Source organism: Crinia signifera, chromosome 4, assembly GCF_055691185.1.
Source record: "Crinia signifera chromosome 4, ASM5569118v1, whole genome shotgun sequence".
Classification (NCBI taxonomy): Eukaryota; Metazoa; Chordata; class Amphibia; order Anura; family Myobatrachidae; genus Crinia; species Crinia signifera.
The window spans coordinates 315968485-315990930 of NC_139220.1; the positions used below are offsets into that span (position 1 = coordinate 315968485).

Below are 22446 nucleotides of genomic sequence, written 5' to 3' on the forward strand. Positions count from 1 at the left end.
ATCTCAGCAGCTCAGTCCCCAACTCCATGAGCTGCAGCGACAGCGCTCCTCAGCTGGGGCCCTGCAGCTTCAGCTCTGTCCCCTGCTCTGCCAGCTCCCAGGAGCTTCGGCACCACCACCCCCCCTCAGCCAGCTCTCAGCAGCTGCAGCTCAGTCCCCTACTCAGGAGCTGCAGCACCATCCCTCCTCAGCTGGGGCCCTGCAGCTTCAGCTCTGTCCCCTGCTCTGCCAGCTCCCAGGAGCTTCGGCACCACCACCCCCCCTCAGCCAGCTCTCAGCAGCTGCAGCTCAGTCCCCTACTCAGGAGCTGCAGCACCATCCCTCCTCAGCTGTTGCCCTGCAGCTTCAACTCTGTCCCCTGCTCTGTCAGCTCCCGGGATCTTCAGCGCCACCCCCCCCCCCCCCTCTTCAGCCAGCTCTCAGTAGCTGCAGCTCAGTCCCCATCTCCAGTGGCTGCAGCACCGTCCCTCAGTTGTGGCGATGCAGCCCTGCAGCTTCAGCTCTGAACCCTGCTATGCCAGCTCCCAGGAGCTTCAGCACTGCCCCCCCCCCCCCCCCCCCTCAGCCAGCTCTCAGTAGCTGCAGATCAGTCCCTACTCCAGGAGCTGCAGCACCATCCCTCCTCAGCTGGATCCTTGCACCATCCCACCTCCCTGCAGCTTCAGTTCTGTACCCTGCTCTGCCAGCACTGCCCCATCAGCAGGGTGTGGTATATGGGTCCGACAGTCGGGATCCCGACAGTCATTATCCCAATGTTGGGATCCTGACTGGCCAGACCAAGACAGCATGGTGAGCACAACAAAGCCCCTTGTGGGTTCACTACGCGAGCCACCTATTCTATTCTCCCTCTATGGGAGGGAAAATAGCCGACGGCCATCGAGAACCCGTCTGTCTGTGTTTTGACAGTCGGGATCCTAACGTTGGATGAATGGCTGTCGGGATCCTGACTGTCGGGACCTCGTCCGGCACCCCATCAGCCAGCTCCCAGCAGCATCTCCCATTTTGAATGCTGCAGCTCTGTCTACTGCTCTTCTGGCTCCCGGGAGCTTTACCACCACCCTACATCAGCTGGCTCCCAGTAACTCTGTCTACAGATCGGTCAAACAGCTCTGTCCCCCCTGTTTCTCCTGTCCAGATATTTTTAAATAAAACAACATGTGGGCACGTGCCCTTGTGCCCCCCTCCAAAAAAATCACTCCACTGTAAATGTTCATATACATCAAGCAAGCTGTTTCATCTTTACATTTATGTACAGTAGGTGAGCATTTATTTCTAGTAAATATTTTTTATTATAAACTGTTTAATGGTGCATATCTTTTTCATTATTTTTGTGTATGTATATTATATATATATATATATATATATATATATATATATATATATATATATATAATGTTCCTTACACAATATAACTCAGACATAACAGTTAGAATATGTTAACTTTTTTTATTTACTTTTTACATTTCTTACAGGACGATTGTACAACATCTTCTGATATTCTTAGTCCAAATCCTGCTCAAAGGGACGTTGTTCTCTGATCCAGCCAACTAAAGTCATCATTACTTCTTACACCTGGAGGATTAACAGAAGTGACTTTATTTTCTGAATAGAAGAAACATTGAACAATTAATTTTTCCCGTCTCACACATGATGAGTCTCACAGGAGAGCAACCACATGTGTGTTCTGAGTGTGACAAAGGCTTTACATGTAAATCACAGCTTCTCATACATCAGAGGATACACACAGGAGAGAAACCATATAAATGTTCTGAATGTAGCAAATGTTTTTCCCAGAAGCATCATCTTGTCCAACATCAGAGGAGTCACACAGGAGAGAAACCATATACATGTTCTGAATGCAGCAAATGTTTTTCCCAGGAGTCATATCTTGTTATACATCAGAGGAGTCACACAGGAGAGAAGTCATATAAATGCTCTGAATGCAGCAAATGTTTTCCCTTCAAGTCACATCTTGTCCAACATCAGAGGATTCACACAGGAGAGAAACCATTTACATGTTCTGAATGCAGCAAGTGTTTTTCCCAGAAGTCAGCACTTGTCCTACATCAGAGGAGCCACACAGGAGAGAAGCCATATAAATGTTCTGAATGCAGCAAATGTTTTCCCAATAAGTCATATCTTGTCAATCATCAGAGGATTCACACAGGAGAGAAACCATATAAATGTTCTGAATGCAGCAAATGTTTTTCCCAGGAGTCACATCTTGTTATACATCAGAGGAGTCACACAGGAGAGAAACCATATAAATGTTCTGAATGCAGCAAATGTTTTCCCCGTAAGTCATATCTTGTTATACATCAGAGGAGTCACTCAGGAGAGAAACCATATAAATGTTCTGAATGCAGCAAATGTTTTCCCAATAAGTCACATCTTGTCAATCATCAGAGGATTCACACAGGAGAGAAACCATATAAATGTGCTGAATGCAGCAAATGTTTTTCCCTTAAGTCAGATCTTGCCATACATCAGAGGATTCACACAGGAGAGAAACCATATAAATGTTCTGAATGCAGCAAATGTTTTCCCCGTAAGTCATATCTTGTCATACATCAGAGGATTCACACAGGAGAGAAACCATATAAATGTTCTGAATGCAGCAAATGTTTTCCCCGTAAGTCATATCTTGTCATACATCAGAGGATTCACACAGGAGAGAAACCATATAAATGTTTTGAATGCAGCAAATGTTTTTCCCATAAGTCACATCTTGTCCTACATCAGAGGAGTCACACAGGAGAGAAACCATATAAATGTTCTGAATGCAGCAAATGTTTTCCCCAGAAGTCACATCTTGTCCGTCATCAGAGGAGTCACACAGGAGAGAAACCATATAAATGTTCTGAATGAGTCACATAATTATGATGAACTCCTACATATGACAGCAGCATGTAGCCCATGAAGTACTTCATGTGTCATACACTGGCTTGGTGGGTATATAAGGTCATTCACTCAATTCTGTCATAAATAAAAGGGGGAATTTATCTGATGTGCAAAGAGGGATAATTATCAGCCTTCGGGCAAGGGTGGCAGTATTTCTGAAACAGCGCAGATTGTGATCTGTTAACATGCCGCTGTGGTTATTGTGTATTGTGACTGGGCAGATGGGACCATTGTGAATAATTGATGTAAGAACTGAGAATCCCCAAATGCCGTTGATGCAAGTGGTGAACGTTGGCTCCAAAGGTGCATGAGGGACATCTGACGTGCTACAGTGGAGCAGCTCACCATCAACATGAACCTGAGGGCTACCAGACAGCTCAGCAATCCCTGCTGCATGTGGGCTCTGCAACTAATGACGATCTCTGCATCTATGTGGAAGTAGGTGTTTTGGCAAAAAAGCTTCAATGTGCCCAGCAGAATTACACCTCTGCTGATTGGCTATGGGTTTTCTTCTCTGATGAGTCACGTTTTCTGCTTCATCAAATGGATGGACGTTGGCATGTCAGATGAGAAACATCTGAGAACAATCACCCTGCAACCATTGCTGGAAGGACACAAGCTGGTGGCGGCAGTGTTATGGTCTGGGGGATGTTATCATGGCATTCTCTGGACCCAGTCATCCATGTGGCAGCACTCAACCAATTTAGTTATGAATCCATCCTAGCAAATAACATGCAACCATACATGCTGGGGTGGCTGGGATCTTCCAGCAAGATAATGTGACGTCACACAGCTAGAAATGTCTGACCAATACAACCAAGACTTCTATGTACTTCCCCAGGGGTACCCTAGATGCAGGACAGGAGGTGTGAGTCTTGGGAGAGGATGGTCTGGGTGAGTGGAAGGAAACCACGTGAGGTATGAAAGGCCCCCCACAATGCATCCAGGATAGATCCCAGTAGATAGACTGCAGAGAGATCTCCCAGTGAATAGAGGGAGAATGCAACAAAAAGAATCTCAGTTTGCAACCGCCGCAGTACTGATTCCCAGAATGCACTGGGATGTAATGTATTGCTGTCCCATCATTGTTTATGCTGCTGTTGCCATTGAAGCGACTGAGAGTCAAAGCTGAACTGTTGCAATATGATGTAACCTATATGAAGATTGTGCTGGAGAGAGAATAAGGATTAATATGTGATAACCATGACAATAATTCTGTCTGTACTGTGAATAAACTGCTTGCTGATTGTGACTAGATGGCCTGCTGTTACCAATCTTTCCTCCACTCCAATCCCCCGGCCCGGGAACCACATTTGGCATCCGCAAACAACATTGCAATTTATTTGACAATTTGGGGAAAACTTTATTGGGAGTGGCCCATGAAACCCACCTATCTCTTTTGACTTAGTGAACTGGGGAGGAAGGACCGGCAGTGGCAGGTTCTAAAAGCCCCCATACATTATTCCGGCTTGTCCTAAGGACAAGTCGGACCTGATTTCCCCCTGCAGCTCCCCGGGAGGGGGACACACGTTTTGGCACTTGATGTGCAAAGTTTTGCAAATGATGTATCATTTGCAACTCCCAGGAAGCTGCAAGGTGGAGGAAGCAGGGGGGCGGGGGACATCGAGGTGGCGGGTGGGGGACACTGCGAGGCGGCTGGGGGGGATGCTGCTAGTAGTGCAGAGGCAGTGGACACTTCGGGGGACACAGAGGCGGCAGTAACATAGAGCCGGGCAGGGGGAGCCGGGAGCTGAATAAGAGGGGGTTTGTTTGCTGAGGGCAAACTATAAGACAAATGTGCCTTTTTTTGGAGCCGGGAGCTGTCAGTACTGAAAAAATCCCATACAATGATTGGGAGATCGCTCTCTCAGCCAATTGCTGACTGGCGAGAGAGCACTCAGCCAATCACAGGCTGCCCATTCATTGTATGGGCTTTTTTTTCAGTACTGACAGCTCCCAGCTCCCCCTGCTCGGCTCTATGTTACTACCGCCTGTGTGCCCCGCAGTGGCAGCTGCCTCTGCACTACTAGCAGCGTCCCCTGGCCCCTGCTCCATCCACCTGCCCAGATGGATAATTGACAGCTCCCTGCTCTGGCTCCCCCTGCCTGAATCCCTATCCGGCATCCCCCGCCCCCTCCCTTGCCGGTGTCCGCCACCTACCACATCTGTGTCCCCTGCCTGGCTGCACATAAGATTTAGCAAATCTTATGTGCAGCCGGTCCGACCTGCCGTCTCTGACCCGATGCACACGGAACCGTGCATCGGGTCGGACCCGGTGTCTAAACCTGCGATTTGGCCTGATTTCACTGCCCGATCCATCTGAATCGGGTGAAATTGGGACCAAACAGCATAGTGTATGGGGGCCTTTAGTGTTCAGTGCAATTGCCAGAAGATGTTCAAACATTTAAAATCTGTGACTCAGGACTGTAATTCACAGTAAAAAGGAAGCAGTATGTGTTTTATGTGATGTATTGCATGTCATGTTTCCTATTCAGGTGCTCGTTATGTTGTGTAATATATACTGAAATTATGCTGGTTTATCATGTTTCCTGTTCAGGTGCTCATTATATTGTGTAATATATACTCCAATTATGAAAGAGGAGGATATACAGCACTTGGATTAGACTAACCCAAGAGCTGTATATCCTTCTTTTTCTTGATTCGTACTTAGTAGGGAGCCTTACACACTCCCATATACAGCAGCTGTAACAGTATTCTTGGTTCGCAGTCTCTCTTATATACTCCAATTATGCTGGTTTATCATGTTTAATGTTAAGGATCGGTTTGCATGAGGACATGCAAGATTATAGCAGGGGTGTATGTGGCATCCCAGCCTTTAGCTGAACTGCAGGCATTGCAGGGGTTTTAGAATAGCTATGCAGACTTATCAGTGAGTGGGGGAGTTAATGATCCCCAAACCAGTTCTTCCAGATCCTACTACATGTAAGGGGATAGGACAGGAAGTGAAGGGGGTTAGGACTGGATGTTACGGTTTTAGAAAAAAGGACAGGCTATAGTTGAGTGTGAACTGAGGAAGATAATACAATACACAGGAGAGCATGTCCAGGGGTAAGAGCCCAGGCTGGGGCTGTGGAGAACAGGCAGTATTATATTCCATAGCCCCTGGCCTTATGGAAAGGAGAGCACAGTGTGAGAGCAGCAGGAGAGATCAGTGGAAGGTAAGCAGCCACAGCATGAGGCAGCAGTGGAAGAAACAAGGAAGATCCCCACTTTCAAGGTACCCTAGAAGCAGGACAGGAGGTGTGAGTCTTTGGAGAGTATGGTCTGGGTGAGTGGTAGGAAACCTCGTGAGGCATAAAATGCCCCCAGCAATGCATCCAGGAGAGATGCCAGTGGACAGACTGCAGGTAGATCCCCACAAATAGGGGGAGAATGCACCATGAAGAATCTAAGTTTGCAACCACTGAACTACTGATTCCCAGAAATAGGAGCAAGTGGCGATTAGCCGGGAGAGACCATAAACTATTAGTCTGGGTGCCCAAGGCCAGGAGGTATGCCCAATTGTCTTGCTGGTATTAGGAATGGGGAAATGGAGATAGTAGGGAAGAGATGGGGGAAGGTAAGAGAGGGCTATAGGGAGCAGGCCCCTCCCCAGGGGCGTATACCCATACTTAAGGACAGGACCAGTATAGGGGGAGGATCAGAAATAGCAACAGGTGATGCAGAAAGGATTGTCTTTATCCAGCAAGAACACCCAGAAAGCAACAAAGGAATGAACCAGAAATATTATGATAAGTATCTAGGGATATTTTATTTGCAAGTATTCCTTCTTATTCTTTTACTTAATTCCATATTTGGCACCCGGCCACCCTGCTACAGTCTGTTGTCACAAACTCCCAATGTCTCTGTAATTTTATGAATTTAATCTTTAATGCAGTTAGAATTTTATCACATTTTTTTTTAAATATATCAATATGAGTATAAGCAAAAACACCAATAATATGCATAAACATGTGTCAGCTTGTCATTGTAAGAAATATTTGTATCATTATAACACAAATAAAACTAGGAATACATCGTAACAGCGAGTAACAACAAGTACAGTGTATTTATAGGTACTTTTTTCCTAGCACGGCGCCCGATATTACTACTTAAGCAAATGTAGTGAAATCACAGTATTGTATGACATGCGATGCAATGAGATGCAATTTTCCTATGTAAATTATTCACTGCTCTCTGTCAGTGAATACATTACAAAATTCGGGTCCGATCTAAAATCGCCATACGTTCAGGCCAGAGCAACTTACGTTACTTCCTGAAAAGCGCTGGGGGTAATCTGCTGCTTTATACAAAATCTTTTGCTGTTAGAATTCTGTTAAAGTCAATTTATGCAATTGTATAAGAAGTAATGAATATAATTAGGGCACAGGGGTGGAACCATAGTTCTCACAGCAACTAAGTTAAGTTTTTAAGGGGTACATGCTTTGGCTTAGCAGGGAAGTAATATTGCTGAAGCTGGGTGCAAAGTAGATGGGCCCTTTAACAGATTACGCATTAAAAAAAAAAAAAACATTTTAAAAAATGGGTTACGGATAACTACACAGGGCAGATAACCGCTCAGTGCACGTTAGCTTGCCAATAAGGCGGAATGTGCTGGAAATTTGGAAATGGAATAAGCAAAGCAGAATAATCACAGCAAAATCTAAGTCATTTTGTGTAACTTGGGTGGTAAACAGTCACAGGTGCAATAGCATGAGCAGGGTGTAGAGCAAATTATGTATAGGAATCAGAAGGGTGCAAGGAGACCTATGCGCAGTGCACCTGCCAGCAATGTGGTGGCAACATCTTACAACCTTTATGCTAATACAAGGGATAACAGCCCCTTCTTTTGAAGCTTAGTACAAGTTCTTTTTCACGGTCATTTAGAACAAAGGTAATGCACTATTTACTGAACAAGCTTAGTGAAAAGTCTAATGACAACAGGGCTTAATGGGACGTTATAAATTCCATGGGGGTAGCTATTCAGTCACTTGTATCAGATAGAGGCAGGGTAGGAAATTGAAAAAGGAGGATGCAGGGAAGGCGGCATTATAGGATTATTGCTCAGGTTTGGGAGGCTGCATGGTGCAATGTATTTACACACAGTACAAACTAACGTGTAATATGTCACCTCGCAGTGCAACCCTTCCTCTTCCACCTGCAGATACCTAAGGATGGGGGGGGGGTGGCCCGGCTGATGACCTGGACGGACGCTGAGCTACAGCAATGCCAAAAGCGTAGTATGAAAACGTACTCTTTCTTGACAGGAATGAGTTGTGTGGTGGAAAAATGATGGTATAACCAGGTTCCAATGGCCCATACATTTCCTCGCATGCTGTGTTAGTATGTGCATAAAGTAGCAAGAGCCTTACATTTGCCATAGCGAAGAAAGCATTAGTGACAGCGGCACGGAGAAGCTGCAGGTCAGATGTGTTAGCGCAGGGAGTGCAAAGCGCATGCCAAAAGGCCAGGTCATGGGAGATTCAGGCTCATCCAACACATGTCATACCCAGCAGGAAAATCAGTGAATGATGCCTTGGAAAAGCAACAGTGCAGCGTCGCTTACCAGTCTTTTGAAAATGCGCTCAGAATAGTGCGCAGCTGCGGGGTAAGGGCCCAATTGGGGAAGATAGATATCAAACCAGCATTTAGGCTCCTCCCCCTTCACGCACATAGTCACAGATTCACAGTACTAAAGTTTGAGAGCAGTTATTATGTGGATCTATGCTTACCCATGGGTTGCGCCATTTCATGCGCATTCTTTGAAAAATTCAGCACGTTCCTGCACTGGTGCGTTGAAGTGGGGACGGGCTGCAGGACAATTGCGCACTATCTGGATGACTTTCTAATGGTCGGCCAGGCGAACACTGACACATGCGAGCGGCTGTTAAAATACACGCAGGCGCTTTTCCACACTTTTGGGGTTCCCAAAGCAATGGGAAAAACAGAGGGGCCTACAAACAAACTGTCGTATCTGGGAATAGAAATAGATACCACCGACAGGCTGTGTAGATTACCAGAAGACAAGGTTGCCGGCCTTATGAGGCAGATTGGAGAGCAGGCCAGAGAAAACAAGATTACCATAAAACAGCTCCAATCGTTGTGGGGGGTCACTGAATTTCGCATGCAGGGTTATCCCAATGGGCAGAATCTTCTGCCGACAGCTGGAAAGGGCCACAGTAGGGGTAAGAAAGCCGCATCATCGGATTAAGCTGACAACAGAAATCAGAGAAGACATGTTGATGTGGGAGACCGTTCTAAGGGAATTCAATGGTATTCACATCTGGCCGGCACCGCCTGTGTCGAGCAAGAGGCTGCAGATGTACACCGATACAGCAGGGTCTTGTGGTTTTGGGGCATATCTTGAGGGAGAATGGTGCGCATCCCAGTGGCCGCAGAGCTGGGTCGGAGCAGGGCTGACCAGGAACATGCTGCTGCTAGAGCTGTTCACGATCATAGGAGCGGTGGAGATGTGGGGTAACAGGTTAGCCAACAAGGAAATATCCTTCAGGTGTGACAACCTTGGGTGGTTCAGGCGATCAACAGGCAGAGTGCCTCCTCCCCACCAGTGATTAATCTGATCAGGTATTTGGTATTGGTTTGCCTGCGGCACTACATTAACTTTCGTGCCAAGCACATCCCAGGGGTAGATTACATCATAGCTCATGCCCTCTCAAGGGGAAAGTGGGAAGCCTTTAGGGAAGCGGCACCTCATGTCCTCCTCATGTATCAAGGTCATCAAGATGGCGAGAACAAGCTAGTGAAAGACTCGTTAGCGTTTGCTACATGGAGAAGCTACAGGGCAGCTTCGGAGGAATGGGGATAACAAAGAAAACAGCAGCGAAGGAGGGTAAGCTGGAAAGCGAAGCACTAAAAGTATTACTGTGGGGAATGTACAAAGACGAGAAGTCTAGGGCGCAAGCAAGGGTAGATCTGGCAGCCATTGCTATCTTTACAAAAGTAGCAGGGGAGGAGGACATTACAAAGAGCTTTACCATCAGCCAAATGATGAAAGGTTGGGGCAGGAGGAGCCCAACGGAGCCTGATACTAGCCGGCCCACTGCTGGGGCACCTCATGGCGGCAGCTAAGAACGTGTGCAAAGGGGTTTTCGAAACAGCGTTGCTCATGGCAGCATTCACAATGGCATTCCATGGGGCATTTAGGGTTAGTGAGCTGGTGGTTGCGTCAAAAGCTTGCAAGGGGACAGGCATATTGGCGGGCAATGTATCAGTGAGCGGAACGGTGGTGGCCTGCAAAATACACGGGTCTAAGACAGACCAACAAGGCAAAGGAAAATGGGTGGCATTGCGGGAAGGAAGCAACCCAGTGACATGCTCCGTTAGGTTGTAAAGGAATACTTGGCACTCAGGGCCAACGAAGGAAAAGGAGGGTCTGAGGCCTTTTTGGCGCACACGGATGAGTCCCCACTCACGGTATACCAATTTAAAATCCTGCTTAAGTGATGTGTGAAGGCTAATGGTCAGCAGGAAAAGGAGTATGGTATGCCCTCGTTTAGAATTGGCGCAGCCACCACAGCGTTTGAAGCAGGGTGTTCGGAGAATGAGATAAAATGCATCGGGAGGGGGCGCTCAGCTAGCTACAAGAAGTACATCAGATCTGGGTGAAAGGAATTGATGCATAGCTAACACCCTGCCTGAGCAAAGGGTCTCCTGTGGTTGGTCATTTTATGTATTTTGTGTGCAGTGGGTTGTTATGAAGGTTTGAGTTATAGGGTGAGGGAGGGTCATGGTAAGGTGGCGGGCCACGGTTCTGGGAACCTAACGTTGGCGGATGTACCTGCGGCGCAGCCAAAGTGTGGTGCCAGGAAGCGGAGGCACCCAATAAAGGGGGTGAAGATCTTCAAAGGCCTGGCGTCGGGGGGGGGGGGGGGGCAAATTGGGGACCCAGGTCGGTTATAGGTTTCAGTTTCGAGAAAGGGTTCATCCCCCCCCCTCACGGTCGGCTTGATTCAGTTACGTTCAAGGGCTGGAGAACCGCAGTGCTATCTTTGCCACCTAAGCGAGTAAGATTATTTTGTAATCTGATTAATAAATGTGACCTTTAACACCTTGGGTGGTGAGTTTTTTCTGGGGCAGGGCAAACCAATCAGGGCAGGTTTGTCCTGCCCCAGCAAAACCCTCCACATGAAGTTGGAAGCCCCCCCTCACCTCCGCTCTGGCATTAGTACGCTCAGAGGTTTAATAGTAGCGAACGGCGACAGCCACTTGACAGCTACAAGCTAAGGATCGTGCACCATACATACTGTATAGTAGCAAGGAAACACAGCCAGCTTCCCCACAGCAGGGGCACACAGCCACTCTCCCCCCAGTAAGAGCACAGAGCCCCTCTCCCCACAGCAGGAGTACACAGCCACTATCCCTAAGGGCACACAGCTGCTCTCCCCACAGCAGGAGTACACAGTTCCTGATACCCACAGCAAGGATACACAGCCCCTCTCCTCATCAGCAGGTGATCACAGCCCCTCTCCCCATCATCAGGGGAACATAGCCCCTCTCCCCACAGCAGGAGTATACAGCCACTATCCCTAGGGGCACACAGCTGCTCTCCCCACAGCAGGGGTACACAGTTCCTGATCCCCACAGCAAGGAAACACAGCCCTTCTCCCCATCAGCGGGTGATAACAGCCCCTCTCCCCCTCAGTGGGGGCACACAGCCCCTCTCCCCACAGAAAGAGCACAGAGCCCCTCTCCCCATCAGCGGGTGATCACAGACCCTCTCCCCATCAGTGGGGGCACACAGACGCTCTCCCCACAGCAGGAGTACACAGTTCCAGATCCCCACAGCAAGGATACACAGCCCCTCTCCCCATCAGCTGGTGATCACAGCCCCTCTCCCCATCATCGGGGGAACATAGCCCCTCTCCCCATCCGGGGAACACACAGCCCCCTTCCCAACAGCAGGGGTTCACAGCCCATCTCCCCACAGAAAGAGCACAGAGCCCCTCTCCCCACAGCAGGAGTACACAGCCACTATCCCTAAGGGCACACAGTCCCTCTCCCCATCAGCGGTTGGAGCCACCCCCACAATGGGGCGCTGTGCAAAATTCTACTACCAACTATAATCTCCCTGAAACTAGATTTAAAAAGTAGGCAAGTAGGCATCGGTACAGGTAATTTATTATGTTATTAAGGCTGTGCGGTCAGAGAGCACATGCCGGAGGCTTGTGCCGGAGACTTAACAGTCTGATTCTTACAAGCTCGCGCACTTGCACTTTGAATTAAAGTGACGGTTCCTCCATATTGCTATAAATACCCTGTAAGTTTGACTCACTGACTATCCTTGAAAAAGTCGGCTGAGACCGCCGAAACATGTTGGATGTCAAGTGAGTTATTTTTTTGTCCATTTATCTTTGTATTCTGTATCGTGCCCTTTGGCCAATGGGCCACTTTACAGTTTTTAAATAAATATATTTTGGTACTGAGACTGGTCATCCCTCTGTTTTTGGGTTCATCTGCTCCCACGTGGGAACTCGAGGAGTGGAGTCTTGTTAGGAGCCAGTCCACCAAAGATACCTTTATATGCTTATGTTACCAGCACTATTAGTGAGTATGGTACGAAGTGACCTTGCTTTCCATTGATATATACTGATGCGGTTGGGACCCTTGGTTGGAAGATACCTTTATATGTTTAGAACTCCTGTTCAATCAGTGAGTACGGTATGCACCTGTGATTGATCTCACCCATCCCCTGGTAGTCCTTGTTTGTTTATCACTTTGGTGGACCCTTTAAGAAACCGTTACACATCTGTAACAGCACACAAAGTGTGAGTCGTGGTACGACTTCCTCTTTTGGGTATATCTCACCCCACTTACCCGAATACTTATTTGTGTCACTTTTACACATTTTTTATTGTTTTATATCTGCACGAGAAAAATCTACATTGGAACATACAAGTCCAGCGCCAACAATTCCTATTTGTTTTGGAGAGTTGTACAGGAGGATTACTCAGTGGTCCTCGTTTTGGAGTTGAGGCTGCAAGGACTGGTAGCGCCTTGGGACTATTCAGTTTTTTGTTGTCAGATGTATGTAACATGATTTGGAGACAGATTGAATATGACAAAGGACAGTTCAGAGTCGAAGATTGCCCCTAGGCAACGAGCTTGTGAGGTAGGGTAGATTATCGAGTTGTCAACAGTTATGGAGATCTCAGGATGGTAACTGTTCTTGGTTGGTGGGAATGTAATTCAGTTTTGGAAAAATTAAGCTTGAGGTGTCGATAAAAGACGTCCAAGAGACTCAGACCAAAACCACTGGTGACAACTCTGGGGTTGATAGATAGATTTGAGTATCATCTGCATATAAATGATACTGAAATCCAAAAGAGTTGATTAGTTTGCCAAGAGATGAGGTATAGATTGAGAAAAGCAGAGGACCTAAGACTGAGCCTTGCGGAACTGTGCCTGACAGAGGTAGTGAAGAAGAGGTAGAGTCAGAGAAGCGAAAACTGAAAGAGCGATCAGATAGGTAAGATGTGAACCAGGAAAGGGCTGTATCATTAATGTTACCGGCGCTGACGCTCGGCGGCCGGGGGCGGGTGCACAGGAGGTGCACACCGCACTTCCGCCCGACTCAGCCGAGCGTCCAGCGGGTTCTTCCGCCAGGCGGGTGCGCCGCTGCAGGGGCTCTCCTGCCGTTCCTGACGCTCGGCGGCCGGGGGCGGGTGCACAGGAGGTGCACACAGCGCTTCCGCCCGGCTCAGCCGAGCGTCCGATGATCACGTCCGCCCGGCGGAGTGACATCACTTCCGCCCAGCGTGGGCGTCTGTGTACTAGCTCTCGGCGTTCCCCTGCAGCCGCCCAGCGGTTGCCTAGCAACAGGGGACGCCGGGAGTCGCGCGCTCGGCCACCTGATACTACTAAGTAGCGGGGGGCTGGATCATGCAGGGACATCCCCATTGGCTGTAGTATCCCTTTTAAGGGATACTCACAGGCAAGATGGCGCCGGTTATAGCTTGTTCTCTCAGCTATCCTGGTCGCCTTGCCTGGTCCCAGACCCTGCTCCCAAGTGTCTTCTGGTGTCAGTCCTGGTTCTTCCCTGCCTTGGTTCACCCTGCTCCCCCTCCTGGGGTCACGTGAGTGCTCCTTTAGGAGCGTTACTCTTTATCCCCTGTTTTTGGGGCTTATTACCTTTTGTGTTCCTTATGTTACACCTTGGCCACCTCGCCATTTATTTGTTTGAGAATTGGTCCCTGTGTTCTCGGACCTACCCTGTTGGTCTCTGTTAGCAACAGGATTTATTCTGTACTTTTCGTTACTTCTTTTTGGTAGGCAGGGCATATCTCCTGTTACGTTCCTCTGTCGCTTTGGGGAATTCTTTTGGTTTCATTTTGTATCGCATGGTGGTAATTCCCCGTGTATCCTCTTTGTGTTTGCGACTGGGTCGCATCCCCGTCCTTGGCTTGGTGCCGGCAGTCAGGGTGTGTTATTTCAGTTAGGCCCTGTAGTTAGAGTCGCCTCTTGTGTTACCTCTGACGATCGCTGGTCACTTGTCCCAACATAAGACCTGGCTGCATCGGGGCTGGAGCGGGCATAACTCGCTCCTTCGGACGCGGCGGCCACAGGTGAACACTAGCTTTCGCAGTGGCCAGTCATCTGCCAGAGGAACCCAACAGAGAGAGTGTAGGGTTCGCTGTGGCCGTCCTGACCGGCGGTCCCGGCTACGGGCTCACGCCTGACGTTCTACCCTCCACCCAGCGTAACATTATAACCGGCCATACAGGTTATATAAATTTTTCTTTTATATAGCAACCATTCAGGCAGACTTAGAAATGAATCCCACTCCTCAGACCTTTTCAGACCAGGTACAGGGTTTAACTCAGATGGTGCGAGATTTATCTTTGAAAGTTGCTACTCAGGAGCAGAGGGTCCGATCTCCAGATCCAGGGGTTCTGGAACCCAAAGTTAATTTGCCTGACCGTTTTTCCGGGGATCGTAGGGCCTTTTTCAACTTCCGTGAGAGTTGTAAGTTGTATTTCCGACTAAGACCTCGGTCCTCTGGTTCAGAAACCCAGCGAGTGGGCTTAGTAATGTCACTCCTGCAAGGAGATCCGCAAACCTGGGCCTTTGGTCTCCCGGCCGATAGTCCAATCTTGGCGACGGTGGAGAGTTTCTTTTTGTCCCTAGGCTTACTCTACGATGATCCTGACAGAGAGGCTTCCGCGGAAACCCATCTCCGGGCCCTTAAACAGGGAAGAGACCCAGCGGAGGCTTACTGTACCGAATTCCGCCGTTGGTCCAATGACTGCGGCTGGAATGACGCTGCTTTACGTAGTCAATTCCGCTGTGGGCTTTCTGATGCCATCAAGGATAGCCTAATCCAGTATCCAGTACCAACCTCTCTAGATAAATTAATGGAGTTGGCTATTCGCATTGACCGCCGCCTACGCGAGCGAAGGTCCGAGCGAGGGGCTCAAGTACGTCCACTTCCATTTGTTCCCTTGGTTCCCGAGGACAGCGAAGAACCCATGCAAATAGGGGCGACTCGCATCTCCCCGGAAGAAAGAGCCCGCCGGTTCAGTACCGGCCTTTGCCTATATTGTGGAGGCAAAGGGCATCTTCTCCGCAATTGTCCAGTTAGGCCAGTAAAAGCTCAGGCCAAGTGAACGTGGAGAGGGTTCACTTAGGCCTTCAGCTTTTTTCCTCTCAAGATTCTTTACTAGCTCCTTGTTGCATCTCTTTTCAAGAGAATAATTTTTCTGGGACTGCCTTTATTGACAGTGGTGCTGCAGGAAACTTCTTAGACATTTCTTTAGCCCGTAGTCTGGGTATTCCCCTTCTCAGACTCAATGGTTTTATCACCCTGCGGGGTTTAGACGGGAATGTGCTTTCCAACGGGGATATTTCCTTTCAAACTCCTTTAGTGCGGCTTACCGTAGGTTTGTGTCATTCTGAAGAAATTACATTTTTATTGACCTCTTGTCCGGGTGTCCCCATCGTCTTGGGTCATCCTTGGTTAGTTAAACATAACCCAGTCATTGATTGGAGTTCTGGAGAGATTGCTCGTTGGAGTCCTTTCTGCTCCGAACAATGTGTGCACATCCCGTTGGTCCAGGCTTCTGTGTCTCTTTCCGAGATTCCTTCTTTTTATATGGATTTTTCAGATGTCTTCTCGAAGGGAAAAGCAGACAATCTCCCTCCACATCGGTCCTACGACTGTGCCATCAAGTTAATTCCCCATGCTCCTCTGCCGAAAGGGAGGTTGTATGCCTTGTCTATCCCCGAGACCAAGGCTATGGAAGAATACGTCCAGGAAAGCCTTAAAAAGGGCTTCATCCGACCCTCAAAATCACCCCTTAGTGCCGGCTTCTTTTTTGTAGAAAAGAAAGATGGCTCTCTCAGGCCTTGTATTGATTTCCGTGCGCTTAACAAGATCACGGTAAAAAACACATATCCTCTTCCCTTGATTTCGGTAATCTTTGATCAATTAAGATCTGCCACTGTCTTCACTAAGATTGATCTCAGAGGTGCGTACAATCTTATTCGAATCAAGGAAGGGGACGAATGGAAGACGGCATTTAGTACTCAATCTGGGCATTATGAGTACTTAGTAATGCCTTTCGGTCTTTCCAACGCCCCTGCCGTCTTTCAAGATCTTATAAATGACGTCCTCCGTGATTTTTTGGGTCAATTCGTGGTCGTGTACTTGGACGACATTTTGATTTTTTCCCGAGATGTGAACTTACATAGGAGCCAAGTAAGACAAGTTCTACAAAAATTAAGGGAGAATCAGCTGTTCGCAAAACTGGAGAAATGCAAGTTTGAGGTGTCCCAAGTATCATTTCTGGGATACATAATTTCCTCTGAGGGATTTCGGATGGATCCCAAGAAACTACAAGCCATTGTGGATTGGTCCCGACCCACCAACTTGAAGGCTGTCCAACGATTTCTTGGATTTGCCAACTATTATAGGCGCTTTATCCATTCTTTTTCTTCTATAGTAGCGCCCTTGGTTGCCCTAACCAAGAAAGGGGCCGATCCATCCAAATGGTCTCCACAAGTGGAGCGGGCCTTCCAGGCTCTTAAACAGGCCTTCGTCTCAGCTCCCGTATTGAGACATCCGGACCCAGATCTCCCCTTCATAGTAGAGGTGGATGCCTCCGAAGTAGGGGCCGGAGCTGTTCTGTCCCAAAGAGATCCGGAGTCTCAGGAAGTACATCCCTGTGCGTTCATGTCCAGAAAATTCTCTTCGGCTGAGACTAATTATGACGTAGGGAATAGAGAATTGCTTGCGGTCAAATGGGCCTTTGACGAATGGCGTCACTGGTTGGAAGGAGCTATTCACCAAATATTGGTTCTTACTGACCACAAGAACTTACAATACATTGAAACAGCCAAAAGGCTCAATGCTCGGCAAGCCCGCTGGGCACTGTTCTTTATGCGGTTTAACTTCATTATCTCCTACGTGCCTGGTTCTAAGAACAGTAGAGCTGACGCCCTCTCTCGCTGTTTTCTTCCCCAACACGAGATCAAGACGAGCAAAATTCCTATTTTGCCAGCAACTTGTATACATGCAGGGATCAATCAGACGTTGGAGGGGTTAATTCGTCAAGCTCAAGATCAGGCTCCTGCCCAAACCCCAGCTTCTCGATTATTTGTACCCGAATCTCTTCGACGTAGGGTCTTGTCGGAACTGCATGATTCCAAAATTGCTGGTCATCCTGGGATTGTTAAAACCTTAGATCTTTTATCCCGGGTGGTTTGGTGGCCAGGGATGGCACGGGATGCCAGGGAATTTGTGTTGTCCTGTCCAGTATGTGCCCAACATAAAGTTCCTAGGTCCCGGCCCCTTGGGGTTCTTATCCCCTTATCCGTTCCTTCCAGGCCATGGTCTCATCTGGCCATGGATTTCATAGTTGGGTTACCTGTGTCATCTCAGTGTCAAGTTATCTGGGTCATCATTGACAGATTTTCTAAAATGGCACACTTTGTGGCGCTGAAACAACTACCGTCCGCCAAGGAGTTGGTCGGGTTGTTTTTACAACATGTGTTCAGGCTTCATGGTTTACCCTCCGATATTGTTTCAGATCGAGGTCCACAGTTTGTCGCAAAATTCTGGAGACTTTTTTGCTCCTCTCTCAAAATAAAGATCAGTCTAACCTCAGCGTTTCATCCGCAATCGAACGGACAGACGGAGCGTCTGAATCAATCCCTCAAGCAGTACATAAGATGTTTTGTGTCCAAGCTACAAAATGATTGGGTGAGCTTTTTGCCATTAGCAGAATTCGCGTATAACAATGCCTACCACTCTGCATCTAAAGCCTCCCCCTTTTTTGTGGTGTTTGGTTTTCATCCACGGGCCAATGCTTTTGGACCAGAAGTCCCCAAGTCGTCTTTTCCTTCTGTTTCTCACCTCAGAGTTATCTGGAAAAGAACCCATGAGGCTCTCAAGGAAGCTGCCTTGAAGGAGAAAGTGTTCGCTGACAAGTCCAGACGTCCTTGCCAATTCAAAGTTGGTGACTGGGTGTGGTTATCCACCCGTAATATCAAACTCCACCAACAGTCGGCGAGATTAGGGCCAAGGTATATTGGTCCCTTTCGTATTGTTAAAAGGGTTAATCCGGTGGCCTTTCGCCTTTTGCTTCCCAAGTCCCTCAAGATTGCCAGCACTTTCCACGCCTCTCTCCTGAAACCGGTGTTCTTCTCACCAAGGTTTCCCCGCAGGATTTCCCCTGGGTCCTCTCCGGTGGTGGTGCGGGGACAGCAGGAGTTTCAGGTGGAGAAGATACTGGATTCTAAGTTCTGTAGAGGTTCTCTGCAGTTTTTAGTGCATTGGAAAGGCTTCGGTCCCGAAGAAAGGTCGTGGGTTCCCGAGAAGGATTTGCATGCCCCCAATCTTAAGAGGCTATTCTTTCGGGAATTTCCATACAAACCCGGTGGTAGGGGTTTGTTGACCCCTCCTCAAGGGGGGGGTACTGTTACCGGCGCTGACGCTCGGCGGCCGGGGGCGGGTGCACAGGAGGTGCACACCGCACTTCCGCCCGACTCAGCCGAGCGTCCAGCGGGTTCTTCCGCCAGGCGGGTGCGCCGCTGCAGGGGCTCTCCTGCCGTTCCTGACGCTCGGCGGCCGGGGGCGGGTGCACAGGAGGTGCACACAGCGCTTCCGCCCGGCTCAGCCGAGCGTCCGATGATCACGTCCGCCCGGCGGAGTGACATCACTTCCGCCCAGCGTGGGCGTCTGTGTACTAGCTCTCGGCGTTCCCCTGCAGCCGCCCAGCGGTTGCCTAGCAACATGGGACGCCGGGAGTCGCGCGCTCGGCCACCTGATACTACTAAGTAGCGGGGGGCTGGATCATGCAGGGACATCCCCATTGGCTGTAGTATCCCTTTTAAGGGATACTCACAGGCAAGATGGCGCCGGTTATAGCTTGTTCTCTCAGCTATCCTGGTCGCCTTGCCTGGTCCCAGACCCTGCTCCCAAGTGTCTTCTGGTGTCAGTCCTGGTTCTTCCCTGCCTTGGTTCACCCTGCTCCCCCTCCTGGGGTCACGTGAGTGCTCCTTTAGGAGCGTTACTCTTTATCCCCTGTTTTTGGGGCTTATTACCTTTTGTGTTCCTTATGTTACACCTTGGCCACCTCGCCATTTATTTGTTTGAGAATTGGTCCCTGTGTTCTCGGACCTACCCTGTTGGTCTCTGTTAGCAACAGGATTTATTCTGTACTTTTCGTTACTTCTTTTTGGTAGGCAGGGCATATCTCCTGTTACGTTCCTCTGTCGCTTTGGGGAATTCTTTTGGTTTCATTTTGTATCGCATGGTGGTAATTCCCCGTGTATCCTCTTTGTGTTTGCGACTGGGTCGCATCCCCGTCCTTGGCTTGGTGCCGGCAGTCAGGGTGTGTTATTTCAGTTAGGCCCTGTAGTTAGAGTCGCCTCTTGTGTTACCTCTGACGATCGCTGGTCACTTGTCCCAACATAAGACCTGGCTGCATCGGGGCTGGAGCGGGCATAACTCGCTCCTTCGGACGCGGCGGCCACAGGTGAACACTAGCTTTCGCAGTGGCCAGTCATCTGCCAGAGGAACCCAACAGAGAGAGTGTAGGGTTCGCTGTGGCCGTCCTGACCGGCGGTCCCGGCTACGGGCTCACGCCTGACGTTCTACCCTCCACCCAGCGTAACAATTAAGACCTAGGGAGTGTAGTGTTTGTATGAGAAGAGTGTGATCAAAAGTGTAAAAATCAACAAAGAGATCTAGAAGAATAAGTAGTGAATGATGGCCTTTAGACTTGGCAGTTACCAGATCATTCACCAATTTAGTCAGTGCTGTCTCAGTGGAGTGTTGGGAACGAATGCCTGACTGAAGTGGGTCTAACAGGGTGTGAGAGTTCAGAAGGTGTGTGAGGTGAGAGGAGACAAGTCTCTCCAGTAGCTTGGAGAGGCATGTGAGCTGAAAGATAGGATGGTAGTTAGTGAGAGAGTTAGGGTCAGAATTGTCTTTTTTCAGAATGGGAGTAATCACTACATGTTTGAGCAGAGAAGGAAAAGTACCAGTAGAAAAGGAGAGATTGCAGATTTTAGTAAAGGTTGGGATAAGCACAGGAGATAGAGTTTTAATGACTTGTGCAGGTATAGGATCAAGAGGAGAGGTAGTGGAGTAGGAGGATAAGAAGAGTGCGTATACTGTACTTCCTTTTCATTTGTGGGCTCAAATGAAGAGAAAGGGTCTTATTCTGGTTCACTCTCAGAGGCAAATTCCTTCTCAAACGGACAAAACCAAATGCACTGCAGGTGGGGCAGATATAACATGTGCAGAGAGAATTAGATTTGGGTGGGGTTTTTCAAAGTGAAATATATATTGCAGTGTAGAAATAAAGCAGCCAGTATTTACCCTGCACAGAAACAGAATAACTCACCCAAATCTAATTCTCTCTGCACATGTTACATCTGCCCCACCTGCAGTGCACATGGTTCTGTCCATTTAAGAAGGAATTTGCCTCTGAGAGTGAACAAGAATACGGCCCAAAGTGTCAAAGGGTTAAGCTGGGTAAGAAAATGGATTAGAGGTTGTGGCAGAGGCAAGTTCTTGTGCACTGATGGTAGCCAGTGGGGGGAGGAGAGGGAGGGTACATAAGAGCAGGGCCACCGACAGGGGGGTGCTGTGGTTACAGCTGTCCTGGCCTCTGGAAGATCCCGGGAAGCTCGTTTTGCCCACAGCAATCCTCCTCTGTATGCACCCTGCGCTGCACTCGTTCTTCACTCAGCAAGTCCCGAAGTATAGGGACAGCGTCTTGAGGAAGTCTCTGGTTGCCAAGGAGATGAATCACATAACTTCCGCCCACTGTTGCCAGAGTATCCTCCCACCACACTTCCAGCCTTCTGTCCGGTGTCCTGGTCCCTGGCGTTCTGGTCTGTCACCTTGCTGAGGCTCCACGGTCCACTGCAACCCCTTTGAGCCTGCCTGTCAGCTATTCAAATGGACATTTTTGTCTGAGCAGAAACTCTCTACACAAGGCTGCCCAACACTGCATGCAGCACGTAGAAGCAAGGCCCTCTTCCTTCCTCTTCGTTCCTCCCTCCAAACAGGAGAGGTGAGCATAACAGAGATTATCTCTGAGATATCAGTAGTGACATATACATGTGTACTGATACAGCTTTGCGAACATCATGCAGCACAAACCAACTTCAGCAGCATATTAACTGCTTCTGCCTGCTGCTCACTGACCTGATGAACTACTGCTACACAATAACCCATTAACCCTTGTTGCTCCAGACCAAAACCCTTGAATGTCATTATATTATCACATACCTTCCAACCGTCCCGATTACCGTGGGAACGTCACAGTTTTCAGGGACGCCATTGCGGCCCTCCCGCGGCCCGCAGTGTCTCACAGCAGGGCGGGGGGGACAGTTGGGAGTCCCTCCTGTCAGTTGCTGGCCAGCGGTAATAGATGCTGCGTGCATGCGCACAGCACAGCCAGAGGGGCTGGGGGCAAAATGTGGGTGTGGCCTCATGGGATGATGCAATTATAGGCCATGCCCCCTCCCGTGGCAAGCCACTCCCCTAATTTTGGGCAGGCGCCAGTGTCCCTCCTCGCCAGCATTACAAATTGGGAGGTATGTTACCAGGCTGACACTGTTCTTTATATTTCAACTGGACATTTATGCCCCTTAAGACCGCACTTATTACCCAGTTTTTTGCCATTTTTTACCGTTTCAAAAACGGTAATATGTGCGGTCTGAAAGGTCAAGGGTGAATTTACCATTTTAAAATAACTTATATTTTAAACCAGTAAAAAAGCAGGGTCCTACCCGTTTCAGACCCCTTTTTTTGCAGTGTGAACGGGTCTGAAATGGTACCCAGGTAGCAATGAGCACTATTGGTCCCGCTTTGTGCATATTTAATGAGCGGGGACCCGGTGCAGTGCATATTTATTAAGCGGGACCCGCTCATTACATATGCACGGAGGGAAGATAAGTGCATCAGGGATCTGTAGTGAGCAGGGCAGCATGTGGGTATTGCCACCTGCCTGTATCCATGCCAGGGATGCTGATTCCTGTCTGCTGTATTCCATCGCGCTCCTCTCAGCCTGA

At 48.8% G+C, this 22446-nt stretch overlaps 1 protein-coding gene and 1 long non-coding RNA gene across 2 annotated transcripts in view; one reads left to right on the plus strand and one right to left on the minus strand.

The window, feature by feature from the left end:
* The window catches only part of LOC146075888 (uncharacterized), a 29648-nt gene extending 25492 nt beyond the window's left edge, over window positions 1–4156 (plus strand). Inside the window, exon 2 of the mRNA XM_083185563.1 lies at window positions 1473–4156. Coding sequence (XP_083041689.1) covers window positions 1648–2868 — 1221 coding nt within the window. The 5' untranslated portion in view covers window positions 1473–1647 and the 3' untranslated portion in view covers window positions 2869–4156. The remainder of the gene's footprint in view (window positions 1–1472) is intronic.
* Window positions 1427–21793, minus strand: LOC146075900 (uncharacterized). Its single transcript, XR_014473654.1, has 2 exons — window positions 21662–21793; window positions 1427–1572 (listed from the first exon to the last, which is right to left on the minus strand). It is a non-coding gene; the product is annotated as an uncharacterized LOC146075900 (long non-coding RNA).
* Window positions 21794–22446: the final 653 nt, after the last annotated feature.